The sequence below is a fragment of the Hemitrygon akajei genome, chromosome 10, assembly GCF_048418815.1.
Source record: "Hemitrygon akajei chromosome 10, sHemAka1.3, whole genome shotgun sequence".
Lineage (NCBI taxonomy): Eukaryota > Metazoa > Chordata > Chondrichthyes > Myliobatiformes > Dasyatidae > Hemitrygon > Hemitrygon akajei.
The window spans coordinates 4479140-4492686 of record NC_133133.1 but is presented as its reverse complement, the minus strand read 5'-3'; the positions used below and the strand labels follow the sequence as shown (position 1 = coordinate 4492686).

Sequence of the window (13547 nt, the reverse complement as noted above, 5' to 3'; positions counted from 1 at the left end):
TTTGTTTAACTTAGCAGCAGCAGTACAATGCAATACATCATAATATAGAAAAAAATAAGTAAATCAAATACAGTAAGCATATGTATGTATATTAAATAATTAAATTAAAATAGTGCAAAAACAGATATAATAAAAGTGAGGTAGTGTTCATGAATTCTATGTCCATTTAGAAATCAGATGGCAAAGGGGAAGAAGCTGTTCCTGAATTGCTGAGTGTGTGCCTTGAGGCTTCAGTACCTTCTTCCTGACAGCAATAATGAGAAGAGGGCAATCTGAGGGATGGGGTCATTAATAGTGAACACACCTTGCTGAGGCACTGCTCCTTGAAGATGTCTTGGATACTACGGAGGCTAGTACCCAAGATGAAGCTGACTAATTTTACAACTTTCTGCAGCTTCTTTCGATCCAGTGCAGTGGCCTTCCCCTCACCCCATCGTGAAATATCACCAAGACCAAGGAGATGGTGGTGGACTTTAGGAGATCTAGGCCTCATATGGAGCCAGTGATCATTAATGGAGAATGTGTGGAGCAGGTTAAGACCTACAAGTATCTGGGAGTACAGTTAGACGAGAAGCTAGACTGGACTGCCAACACAGATGCCTTGTGCAGGAAGGCACAGAGTCGACTGTACTTCCTAAGAAGGTTGGCGTCATTCAATGTCTGTAGTGAGATGCTGAAGATGTTCTATAGGTCAGTTGTGGAGAGCGCCCTCTTCTTTGTGGTGGCGTGTTGGGGAGGAAGCATTAAGAAGAGGGACGCCTCACGTCTTAATAAGCTGGTAAGGAAGGCGGGCTCTGTCGTGAGCAAAGTACTGGAGAGTTTAACATCGGTAGCTGAGCGAAGGGCGCTGAGTAGGCTACGGTCAATTATGGATAACTCTGAACATCCTCTACATAGCACCATCCAGAGACAGAGAAGCAGTTTCAGCGACAGGTTACTATCGATGCAATGCTCCTCAGACAGGATGAAGAGGTCAATACTCCCCAATGCCATTAGGCTTTACAATTCTACCGCCAGGACTTAAGAACTTTTTAAAAGCTATTATTAATGCTTTTTGAGATTGTGATTTAGATGCATATCATATTTTTTTTACTGAGTTAAGTATTGTATGTAATTAGTTTTGCTACCACAAGTGTATGGGACATTGGAAAAAAGTTGAATTTCCCCATGGGGATGAATAAAGTATCTATCTGAACATCATGGGAGAGCAAGTGAAACCGGCTCGACCTTTGCCTCCACTCAGGCTTTCCAGTCTACCTGGACTGGTGTTTAAATTGTCCATACACCGGGTATTGCCTCATCTAGGACCCTGGACCCTGGCATAGCGAAACACTTGGGCCGCCTAACCCGAAGCCATTCTCAATCTCACCAAATTACTCTTCATTTGGAGCAATCCAACCTCTCGCTCAGGTTAGGTGGACAGGCAACAAAACTCTTCCACATTGACTGCACTCCAATTCCAACAGTGACACCAACTCCGTCTGTGACTCCATCATGAACACATTGAGCTTCAGCTCTGCAATGAACCCACACGGCCCATCCTTCCAATCAGCTTCGACTCCACTTGCTTCTTCATTGTTTGCGGTGATGGTTTACCACAATTTTCTTCAGAAAAGGTGTTATAGTAATTTTATTACTCGGATTTCTTACCTTCCAACTACCAGTAAGCTACTGCATGCCTTAAGTAGCACCATCTCAAACCGGAATTTGGATGGGGAAGAGAATTGGTTGGTTGCACTGGAATTTGCAAAGGGAGCAGACCTGTTTGAATGCTTCAAGGGAAGAAGAGAGGAAAATGCATGGTAGCAGAATCTTCCTAAAGGTCATTAAAAATGATCCTTTCAACATAGAAGGCCTAAAGAACTCTATCCTTGCCCTCATTAGGAAGAGGTGAGCGAGCTGTGACAGATGACATTGTCTCCAAAAGAATTTTCCTCAGTTTGGAATCATACATTTTTTTTCAATTGGTAGACTCAGTTTAACTGTAGTTCTTTAATTTTCCTGTAAGTGCCTGCAAGAAGGGTGCCAAGATAGCGTATTACAGCATGGGGCAATGGAGTTCAGAGTTCAATTCTGGTGTCCTCTGTTAGAAAGTTTGTATGTTCTTCCCGTGAGCACGCGTTTCCTCTGGGTGCTCTGGTTTCCTCTGACATTTCAAAAGTATACTGGTTAGTAGGTTAATTGATCATTGTAAATTGTCCTGTGTTTAGGTTAGGGTTAAATAGGTCGATTGCTGCGTGGGCCTGTTCTGCACTGTTTCTTTAAATAAATAAAAAAATAAATGAAAGAAAATGATCTGAGGTAGCATACGGTGACATCTATGTACTTGGATAATTCATTTGACTTTTAAGTATGTGTGTCAACTGTTGTGATCATGTTTCTGGGATGGAAAATATAAATGCTTCCTCTGGTTACAGGTATGAACTTCTGCAGATTCTTAGCTTTGACTCTATTCGTCGACGCATGAGTGTGATTGTGAAAGATCGTACAGGTAGTATGCTTTTTTAATGTAAAAGCTGTTTCTACATATATCCTAATAAATTACTGTGTTTAAAACTTTGTACAAAATGAGGAATTGTCCTGCATTATTTTGAAAAGTTTCATTAAGATATTCTTTATTTTCATTTCTGGTTCCTATCCATTACTTTATTTTCTTTCACAATAGGGAAAATTTTCCTTTTCTGTAAGGGAGCAGACTCCTCAGTTTTTCCAAAGGTGAATGCTGGAAAACAAGAGGAAATAAAGCTGCACGTGGAACACAGTGCAGTGGTAAGATCTAATGTGCTAATGTGGTCTTTCTGTGATGTTCTTGATGGTTAGTTAACATTTAGTTTTGTGATTTCTTCAGTTCTTTACTATATGCTTTTGATTATAAGATGAAATGTTAGGAACTTTTTAGGAGGCTTCTCAGTTCATCTCCTCTCTCGCACCCACCTACCTTCTCCCTCACCTGGTTTCACCTATCACTTGCCAGCTTGTACTCTCCCTCCCCCACCTTCCTTAATCTGGCTTCTTCCCCTTTCCTTTCCAGTCTTAGCCAGAAATGTCAGATTTCCTTGGCCAGACTGCCTCTAGATGCTGCCTGACCTGCTGAGTTCCTCCAGTATTTTGCATTTGTCACTCCAGGTATAGATTACTTCAGTTATAAGGTGCCTTTTACAGATTTTTATTTTGCAATTCTCCGTCTCCCACCCCCACACCATTCTAGAACAGTAAGTTAACTTTAAATATGTCTTGATGGATAAATGCAAGATTGAAAGCAACAGGTTCCTGGTTAGACAGGTGTTTGGGGATGGAGGGAACAGACAGAAACAAAAAATTCCTTAGGCTTTTAAATGCCATTGAAGCAATGATGTTGGTTACGTGTGAAGAATGTTATTTGGAAAAGTAATTATTATTATTGTAGTATTCAATTTCCCCCTTCCTGGACTTGGAAAGTTACTGGTTTAAAATTTATTTTCAAGGCAATTGATAAGATTTAAGATTCCAGATTGTTTAATGTCATTTCTAGTACACAAATGTAAAGGAGAATTAAGTAATTGTTACTCTGGTTCCAATGCAACACAAAAAAAACAATAAGATGAATGACATAATACTAAAAAAAGAAACACGATAAATATAAATACATAAGAGAGCTTACATGCATAGTTTGAGTGTAATTCTGGAACTGAAATAGTTTATAGAGCTAGAGGGAAGTGCACTAGCAGGTGCCTGTGCTGAATGGCTTTCCAGGTGGCTCTGACTGAATATCTCTTTGATCAAAGTGAAAACCACCACATCTCAAGACTCTTGAGAGTCTTCAGACACTAGGTGATGGTATCTGAAGCAATACACAGAAAATGGTGGAGGAACTCAGCAGGTCAAGCAGCTTCTATGGAAGGAAATGGACAGTCGACATTTTGGGGTGCAATTTATCAGGACTGGAAAGAAGGGAGATACCCTGTATAAAAAGTAGAAGGGTGGGCAGAACATGATAGGCAGCTGAGGGAGAAGGAAAGAGGGAATAATGTAAGAAGCTTGGGGGTAATAGATAGAACTGACAAGGGCTGAAGATGGAATCTGATCAGAGAAGGTAGTGAACCATGGAATGAGGTGAGGAACGTGAGGAGGGGATGGATAGAAAGAAGCTGTGAGTGACAAGCAGATAGAGAGGGAAGGGCAAGATGATAGGAGACACTGGGATAAGGAGGGAAAAAAGAACATGCATAAGAACGTAAGAAATAGAAGCAGGAGTCGGCCATCCAGCCCAGTGAGCCTGCCCCGCCATTCAATAAGATCATGGCTGATCTGTCCATAAACTCAGCTCTATCTACCTGCCTTTTCCCCATAACCCTTAATTCCCTTACTGTGTAAAAACCTATCTACTGTTTCTTAAATATATTTAGTGAAGAAGCCTCAACTGCTTCCCTGGGCAGAGAATTCCACAGATTCACCACTCTTTGGTCCTAAATCTTCTCCCCTGAATCTTGAGGCAATGTCCCCTAGTTCCAGTCTCACCTACCAATGAAAACAACTTTCCTACTTCTATCTTATCTATCCCTCTCAAAATTTTATATGTTTCTATAAGATCCCCTCTCATTCTTCTGAATTCCAGAGAGTAGCATAGAAACATAGAAAACCTACAGCACAATACAGGCCCTGCGGTCCACAAAATTGTGCTGAACATGTCCCTACCTTGGAAATTACTAGGCTTACCTATAGCCCTCTATTTTACTAAGCTCCATGTACCTACCTAAAAGCCTCTTAAAAGACCCTATTGTATCCGCCTCCACCACTGTTGCCAGCAGCCCATTCCACGCACTCACTGCTCTCTGCGTAAAGAACTTACATCTGACATTTCCTCTGTACATACTCCCCAGCACCTTAAACCCGGGCACAGTATAGTCCCAGGCGACTCAATCTCGCCTCATAGGTTAACCCCTTCATCCCTGGAATCAACCTGTTGAACCTCCTCTGCACTGCCTCCAAAGCCAGTATATCCTTCCTCAAGTATGGAGACCAGAACTGCACACAGTACTCCAGGTGCGGCCAACATTTACCAACGTTGTACTCCATCTGCCAGACCTTGGCCCACTCACTTAACCTATCTATATCCCTCTGCAGACTCTCCACATCCTCTGTTCAATGTGCTTTTCCACTCAGTTTAGTGTCAACAGCAAAAAGAGGATGTACTGGTTACTGGATGTTAGAGAAATTGATGTTCATGCCATAGACTGGAGACTACAATCTTGTATGGTTCACTAATGCTGTAGATTGAGTGAAGACGAAGTGTACATCTTTGAGGATAAAGTCACAAAACGTAACAGCACAGAAACAATCCCTTCAGCTCATCCAGCCCATGCCGAACGATTAATCTGCTTAGTCCCATTGACCTGCACCCAAATTATAACCCTCCATACCTCTCCCAGCCATGTACCTATCCATATTTCTTATTAAATGTTGAAATCGAACTATCATTCACCACTTCTACAAGCAGCTCATTCCACGCTCTTACCATCCTCTGATGAAATACTTCCTCATGTTCCCCTTAAACATTTTACCTTTCACCCTTAACCCCTGACCTCTCATTCTAGTCTGATGAAAAAAAACTTGTCATTTTTCCATTTGGACTCCATTGCTGATTGCCTTTTCATAAATCAAAGGATTTTTGCACTTAAACATTTCTATTATGTGTCCAATCTGTATATCTTGAACTACCCAAGATGCATTGAAATGAGAGATTTAAACAAAAGATAAATGCATAAAATTTATGAATCATGTAAATATGATAGCATTAGATAAAAATAGTACCTGTTGGATGACTTGTGCTGCAATTGCATAATTTCAGGATGGTTTAAGAACACTCTGTGTCGCTTATAAAGAACTTGCTCAGGACGAATATGACCAGATCAGTGCACAGCTCCATGCTGCCAAAATGGCCCTAAAGGACAGAGAAGAAAAACTGGCTGAACTTTACGAAAGTATAGAAAGTGATTTGCATATAATTGGGGCAACAGCTGTGGAAGACAAGTAAGTCTTTGAGAGATTATTTATGTTTATTGTCCAACTGTATAATCTAATCAAGCAGCCTTTGTATTTGGATATCTTTACCTCAATTACATATTTGTTCCACCATTTTTAGATTAGCTTTATTTGGCAGTTGTACATCAAAAGATTTAAGCTTACAGTGTAATGCATCATTTGCGTCAATGGCTGCTCTGGTGTTTGGGGCTACCAACCAGTACCATTATGGTTGATGATTAAATATCTACCAAAGTGACTTGGCATGTCTAGCAAAGGCAAATGGATAGAAGTAGCAAATGCTCTGTGAGTCTTAGCAAGGGACTAGAGGTTGGAGGCCTGTCCTGGAATTGGAGGCTTATTTGTGTCTGTGTGCTTAGAGAAGAACAGGGCTTGTTTTGCTGTTGTTATGTTGTTGTTTGTGTTGTTCTGCTGAACGTAGTGTGGTGAGACTTGCGAGCTACCCCCAGCACATCCTTAGGTTGTGTTGGTTGTTTTCGCAAACAGCGCATTTCACTGTGTGTTTCCATGTTCATGTGGTAAATGAATCTGAGTCCTGGCTTTGCCCAAAGCCATCATCCTGTGATTGGAGATACTGTAAACTTATTGGCACAGACAACAGTAATCCAGAACATTTCATTGTAAGCTATGAGTAAACATCCCTGCCACTGTTGGTTGACAGACTTATCATATTATTTATTTAAATTGTAGGAGTAGCTGCTAATTAGAAAAATACTGATTTAAGGTTAGTATTCCAGTACTAAAATGCAGCAGCTTGTTTGAAAATTTCCATCTTTAGTTGCTGCACTGCTTCATTGTTAAGTGGAAGGTGGTGTGCAGCAAACATCATGTCATCCATTCAATTATTTATTTAATGAACAATTATTTTTGAACTTATTTCAGGATATACTTAGTAAATATTCCTCCTTGGATTGTTAGTACCTTTGCTTAATCAGGAACTGACATAATGTGAGGGACAATCAAGCCAGTAATGATCTAATTATGATAATCTTACTGCATGACAGTAATGACCTTAAAGGAGGGGAGGGTAGTCAGATGTAGTCAGCTGGGGCATAGATATACACAGAGATCAGGGAGCAGGTTATCATAGAGTCATAGAACACTATGGCCTTTATAGGCTATGCTGAACTATTAATCTGCCTCAAACAAGAGAAAATCTGTAGATGCTGGAAATCCAAGCGATACACACAAAATGCTGGAGGAGCTCAGCAGGCCAGGCAACATCTTTGGAAAAAGTACAGTCGACATTTCAGCCTGAAATATCAGCTGTACTTTTTTCTGTAGGTGCTGCTTAGCATTTTGTGTGTGTGTTATTATTAATCTACCTGTTCTCATCGATCTGCACCGGACCATAGCCCTTCATACCACTCTCATCTATGCATTTATCCAAATTTCTCTTCAATATGGAAATCGAATGTGCACCCACCATTCTATTGGCACTCATTCCACACTGTTCATCACCCTCTGAGTAAAAAAGGATCCCTCTCGTGTTCCCCTTAAATATTTCACCTTTCACCCTTAACTCATGTCCTAGAGCTCTAGTCTCACTCAACCTCAGTTGAAAAGGCTTGCCTGCATTTATTCTATATATATTCCCCTCATAATTTTATATCTCACTTTCAAATTGCCCCTTGTTCTGCTATGACTAACCTTTTATGAAATATCATCCTTTCTACCTAGGCTCACAGGGTTGGAGAAGCAGCATTTATGGAAAAGATGCTAGAATGAAAATTCTGAAGGTGTCGTTGTTCTGAATCTCTAACTTTCTGTCTGTGCACAGAGGCTGACAGATCTGCAAAGTGCAGTTTTTTTTGGCTTTTACAGGTGTCCCCCTCCCCCCCTTTACAAAGGTAGAGCGTTCCTATGAAGCCTTTCTTAAGCTGAAATGGCGTAAAGCGAAAAACCATTAATTTATATGGGAAAAATTTTTGTAAAAGCAAAAATCCTCTTTGTAATGCGAGAACAGGTTACTAATGTAGGTCTTTTGTAAAAGCGAAGTGGCGTAAAGCGGGGGACACCTGTATATATACTGTAAATAATCAGAATCTGCGTTCTATCATAGGTAGCTATTGGAGAAAAATCCATGGGTAAGCACTGTCCAAAAACCAAAGTTGGACAAGTATCATAACCTGCTACTACAGAGATTTTTGGCATAAATATTTGTCTATTAAAGGGAAAACTCTTTTTTTACTGGGTGCAATTTTTGCATATAAAATGTTGAATGTTTGTTCTTCTGTTTTCTCTGTCTAGACTCCAGGAACAAGCTGCAGAAACTATTGAAGCCTTGCATTCTGCAGGTATGAAAGTTTGGGTGCTCACAGGGGACAAAATGGAAACAGCAATGGCCACATGTTTTGCCTGCAGACTTTTTCATACCAATATGAAGCTTTTAGAGCTGACAACCAAACACATTGAGGAGTATAGAGCAAGAGGCGCAGAGAAAGTGCACGAACTATTACTGGAGCTCCATAAAGTGGTTGTCCAAGATAAAAGATGTTCTTCTGCAAGCCTTTTAAGGTAAGGCTTTTTGAGATATCTCTGCCAAGTCAATACTTAGTCCAAATTCTTCAACATAAAAATAGAAGTTGACATTCTACTGAATGGAGGATGTATTGCACAAAAGTGCTGCAGTCAGGTGAGACTTTAACTGAAAAAGTTGATTTCAAAATTCAAATTAAATTTATTATCAAAGTACATATAGGTTACAATTATCAACACTGAAATTCATTTTTTTGTGGGCAAACTCAATAAATCCATAATAGAATAACACCATAATAGAATCAATGAAAGACCACACCAACTTGAACTTTCAACCAGTGCCCCATCAAAATCATATCCCCTTGTAGATGACAGGCAGAATTTTGTTTATCTATCCTATTGGTCCATCCTTTTATTTAGATACAGCACAGTTTCAAACTCTTGCAGCCCACAAGCCAACACCACCCTATTGCTTCCACATGACCAATTAACCTACTAACCTGTAGGTCTTTGGAACGTGGGGGGAAATTGGAGCATCCAGAGGAAACCCACACAGTCGCAGCAAAGACGGAGGCGTGAATTGAACCCAGTGTGCTGCTGCTTTAATAGCATTACACTAACCATTTCACAACTGTGCTGCCCTGAAAGTCTTAATCACCTGTTTCAGTCTAGCAAGTTAGACGTAAACAAAAGCAATTGATTCTGCAAATGTTGAGAATCTTGAGCAACACACAGAAAGTGCTGGAGGAAATCACCAGGTCCTGGTAAAGGGTCACGGCCTGAAACGGCAACTGCTTTTTCATTTCCATAGATTCCGCCTGACCTGCTGAATTCCCCCTGCATTTTGTGTTGCTCAATTTGAGATCTAGTATATGTAACCTAACTGAAGTTCAACATTATACTTGAATAGGTAGGAACTGCTGCTGGTAGTAGCTTTGTTTATTCTAAGATGAATACTCTACTTTCTGAGATCCATCAATGGCCAATGTGCTTTATCTCCCAGGTCTTTCAGTTCCAGAGCTTCCTTAAGTGATTCCCAAAAACCTCTTTGTCCAAGCTGTTGGTCACTTGCCCTATCGTATCTATGAATCTTTATATCAGATAATACACCTGTGGAGCATCTATATTACTTTTTTTTTAAATCAATTAGGTGAAACTTGATCATGACTCTCTGCTCCTATAAAATTCCTCCTTCTCCAGCCCTTTACCTTTTCCACCTATCACTTCCCAGTTTCTTACTTTGTTCCCTCCCCCACCCTCCTGAATTCACCTATCATGTTCTAGCTAGCCCTCCTGCCCCTCCCCCTATCTTTTTATTCTGGCTTCCTCCCCCTTCTTTTCCAGTCCTGATGAAGGATCTAGGTCTGAAATATTGATTGTTTATTCATTTCCATAGATGTCTGAGCTGCTGAGGTCCTCCAGCATTTTGTGTGAGTGTCGCTCTGGATTTTCAGCATCTGCAGAATCTCTTGTGTTTATGTTTAATCATGAAGTGATTTCTTTATTGTGAATTAAGAAATAAACATTTAAAGACTTGGCATAAATGTCAACATCTATAGTGATTATTGCAGATTACTTTAGCGAATATTGAAAGGGCTATAATATGGAAAGGATGTTTCCTATAGTGGAGGAGTCTGGGATCAAAGGACACAGCCTCAGAACACATTGACGGCCTTTTTGATCGAAGATGAGCAAGTTCTTTAGTTAGAGTGTGGTGAATCAGTGAAATTTGTTGCCGCAGATGGCCGTGGAAGCAAAGTTACTGGGTAGGTTGATAAGTTCTTGATTAGTTTTGGGAAGAAGGCAGAAGAATAGGGTTGAGATGGAGAACAAATTGGCCATGATGGAATAGCAGAGCAGGCTCGGTGTACCAAATGGCCTAATTTTGCTTCTGTGTTGATAAGGTTAATGGTATAGGGGGATGTCAGAGGTAAGTTCTTTACATAGGGCGGTGGGTGTGTGGGACACATTGCCAGGGGTGGTGGTAGAGGCAGATACGTTAAGGGTATTTAAGAAAGCCTTAGATAGGCACATGGATGATAGAAAAATGATTTATGTGGGAGGGAAGGGTTAAATTGATCTTAGAGTAGGTTAAAAAGTCAGCACAATATTGTGAGCTGAGAGACCTGTACTGTGCTGTATTGTTCTATGCTGTGTAGTCTTATGATTGTTCCAATTGAAAGGCTTCAGTAAATTCTGGCTCAATGTGTAAGGTGCATTGGCATCTTGTGGCAGAATCAATGAACTGCAACAAAGTTTATGTTGATCGCACTAATTTGGTCACAGCTATGGCGTGCTTTGGGTGGGAGGAAACCTTTTCTATTGGAATTGTGCCATTCATCACAGTTTAAAATTATACCTGCAACAATTTCTGTTCTAGAAGTTGGTCTGTTACGCAGCAATATGGCTTGATCATAGACGGCGCTGCTCTGTCGCTAATATTGAAACCAACCCAAGATGGTGGTTCGAGTAACTACAAAAGTCTATTGTTACAAATATGCCAGAGATGTACAGCTGTCCTCTGTTGTCGCATGGCACCATTACAGAAAGCACAGGTATGCTGAATTTTTGCCAGTCTTTAATGTCTGTCTATTTATCTTTTCATCCCTCTGTTATATCCCCATGGGGAGCCCCATATAATTCACTTGTGATTTGTCAAAAGTATATTAAGAGTATATATTTAAAAGACCCATAAGTATCTGCATACTTCCATCTTGAAACCACGAATAAGGATGCATTTGGATGTGCCCTGCTGGGAGATGCAGTGAATGTGACATTGAAAAGATCTTTGGTTGGCAGTTAGACATCTTTATTTTTGACCTCTGATAGTCTTCAGTTTTTCCCTGCTTACTTTCAACAGTTGTCTTCCATTTTAAGACATGTTTAAGTCATCTTTCTATCATATTTGCAGAAGTTTGCATTCCTTTTCACCATTCCTGCTATAAGTACCACCAGTAGAGAAGTGCTTTGATCTTTATACTTTTGTTCAAAATAGGTGTATTTAGAGTATCTTCCTGTCACATTTAGCAGAATAAAGCTCTTCATCTGATGATCATATGGTGGATTGTTTGTCACAAGTGTCTTAAGTGTTTTTTTTACCTATTATAATTACAAATTCAAATTATTGTCATCTGACTACATATATACAGCCAAGATGAAACAACATTCCTCCAGACCATGGTGCACCCAAAAAATGTATATCACACGCAGCACAGAAAACAAAATATTACCATAAATAAGTTAATAAATTATAATTCAAAGTACATGTAGTGTGCAGCACAGGTATACAGTAAACAGCTTGCTGACCTAGTGACGAGACCTTGTTGGTGCCAGGGTATTCATTAGTCTCACAGCCAAAGGGAAGAAGCTGTTATCCAGTCTGGCTTGCCTAGTTCCAATGCTCCTGTACGTTCTGCATGATGGTGGTGGATCAAAGAGATTGGGGGATGTGTGGGCACTTTGTCTACAACATTCCCGTTTGACTTTTCATATCTGATTTTTGCCAACAAATTTGGCCTCCATTTTCTTGGATGGCTTTGATATCCTGAAATAAATGGATTATCATTTCGTGAGATACTATCAATGTTACTTTGCAATCATGTAAGAATTGTTTCTTGATAATTTAGAAGAACTCCATAGAGTCATAAATTTCCAGAACACAGAAGGAGGCCTTTCAGGTGTCGAGTCCATGCTACCTTTTGTACTAATCTACACTAATCCCATTTACTCATATTTGGTCCATAGCCTCCATAATTTGGCAATCTCATGCTTTTGTTTAGATTAGGTGTTTCCAACATGGAGTCCACAGACCCCTTGCTTAATGGTATTGATCCATGGCATTAAAAAAAAGTTGGAAACCCTGGTTTAGATGCTGTTTCTATATCCTGAGAGTATCTGCCTCCACCCATTTTTTTCAGGCAGTGAAGACTGTTCATCAGAATTAATGAAAGTGATGGTTGATACCAAATTATTCTCGTTAGTAGATTTTCATCACAAATGAAGATAATTTATTTGGTAAATTATCTTTACCATCCAGTTCCAGTTACAAGATCAGCCAATCTCAGCAGTCACTCAACACAATCCCTCTTGTGGTATCCACTTCTTGCTCCCATGAGTCAGTTTATAAAGATTTGCTGTCCATTATTCCTGCGTCTCTGGTTTGCTGTGAGCAGAGTGTAAAATAAGCTACAACTTTATTCCCACCTACTCTGTTACAAGATCAATTTGATCAGAAAAACTATTGCAGTTAAGGTTAAATGATAGAATTTATATCACTCTGATTATGTAAATTATAAATTTTTCATCTTTTTATTTCAGATTGTAAAAATGGTGAAAAACACAAAAGAACGACCCATATCTTTAGCCATTGGTGATGGGGCAAATGATGTCAGTATGGTTCTGGAGGCACACGTTGGAATTGGTAAGAAAACAATCAAAGGTCAAAACAGAACAATTTGTAATCACTGACCTGTTAACAACCTTATATGTACATAATTTGTGATTTCATCTATGGCTTTCACTGTCATCCACTGACATAATGCCTTCAACAAATGTAGTCCAATGAGCTAGTCTATTGAAGCCAGTTATTGGAATACAGGGAAGCAGTTCTATTGAGAACACTATATATAGGCCACAAACAACACACATAAAATGCTGGTGGATCGCAGCAGGCCAGGCAGCATCTATAAGGAGAAGCACTGTCGACGTTTCGGGCCGAGACCCTTCGTCAGGACTGACTGAAAGGAAAGGTAGTAAGAGATTTGAAAGTAGTGGGGGGAGGGGGAAATGCGAAATGATAGGAGAAGACTGGACGGGGTAGGGTGAAGCTAAGAGCTGGAAAGGTGAAGTGGAACAAGTGCTACACCTGCCCTTACACTTCCTCCCTCACCACCATTCAGCCCCCAGACAGTCCTTCCAGGTGAGGCGACACTTCACCTGTGATTCGGCTGGTGTGGTATACTGCGTCCGGTGCTCCCGGTGTGGCTTTTTATATATTGGTGAGACCCGACGCAGACTGGGAGACCGTTTTGCTGAACACCTACGCTCGG

General features: G+C 40.3%; 1 protein-coding gene across 9 annotated transcripts in view; it reads left to right on the top strand.

Moving 5' to 3' along the window:
- atp11c (ATPase phospholipid transporting 11C) overlaps positions 1-13547 on the top strand; it is a 198870-nt gene that overhangs the window by 127372 nt on the left and 57951 nt on the right. For all 9 annotated transcript variants that reach the window (XM_073057768.1, XM_073057764.1, XM_073057765.1 and 6 more), the window contains 6 exons: positions 2418-2491; positions 2666-2769; positions 5828-6009; positions 8272-8538; positions 10880-11054; positions 12817-12919. In XM_073057768.1, coding sequence (XP_072913869.1) covers positions 2418-2491; positions 2666-2769; positions 5828-6009; positions 8272-8538; positions 10880-11054; positions 12817-12919 — 905 coding nt within the window. The remainder of the gene's footprint in view (positions 1-2417; positions 2492-2665; positions 2770-5827; positions 6010-8271; positions 8539-10879; positions 11055-12816; positions 12920-13547) is intronic.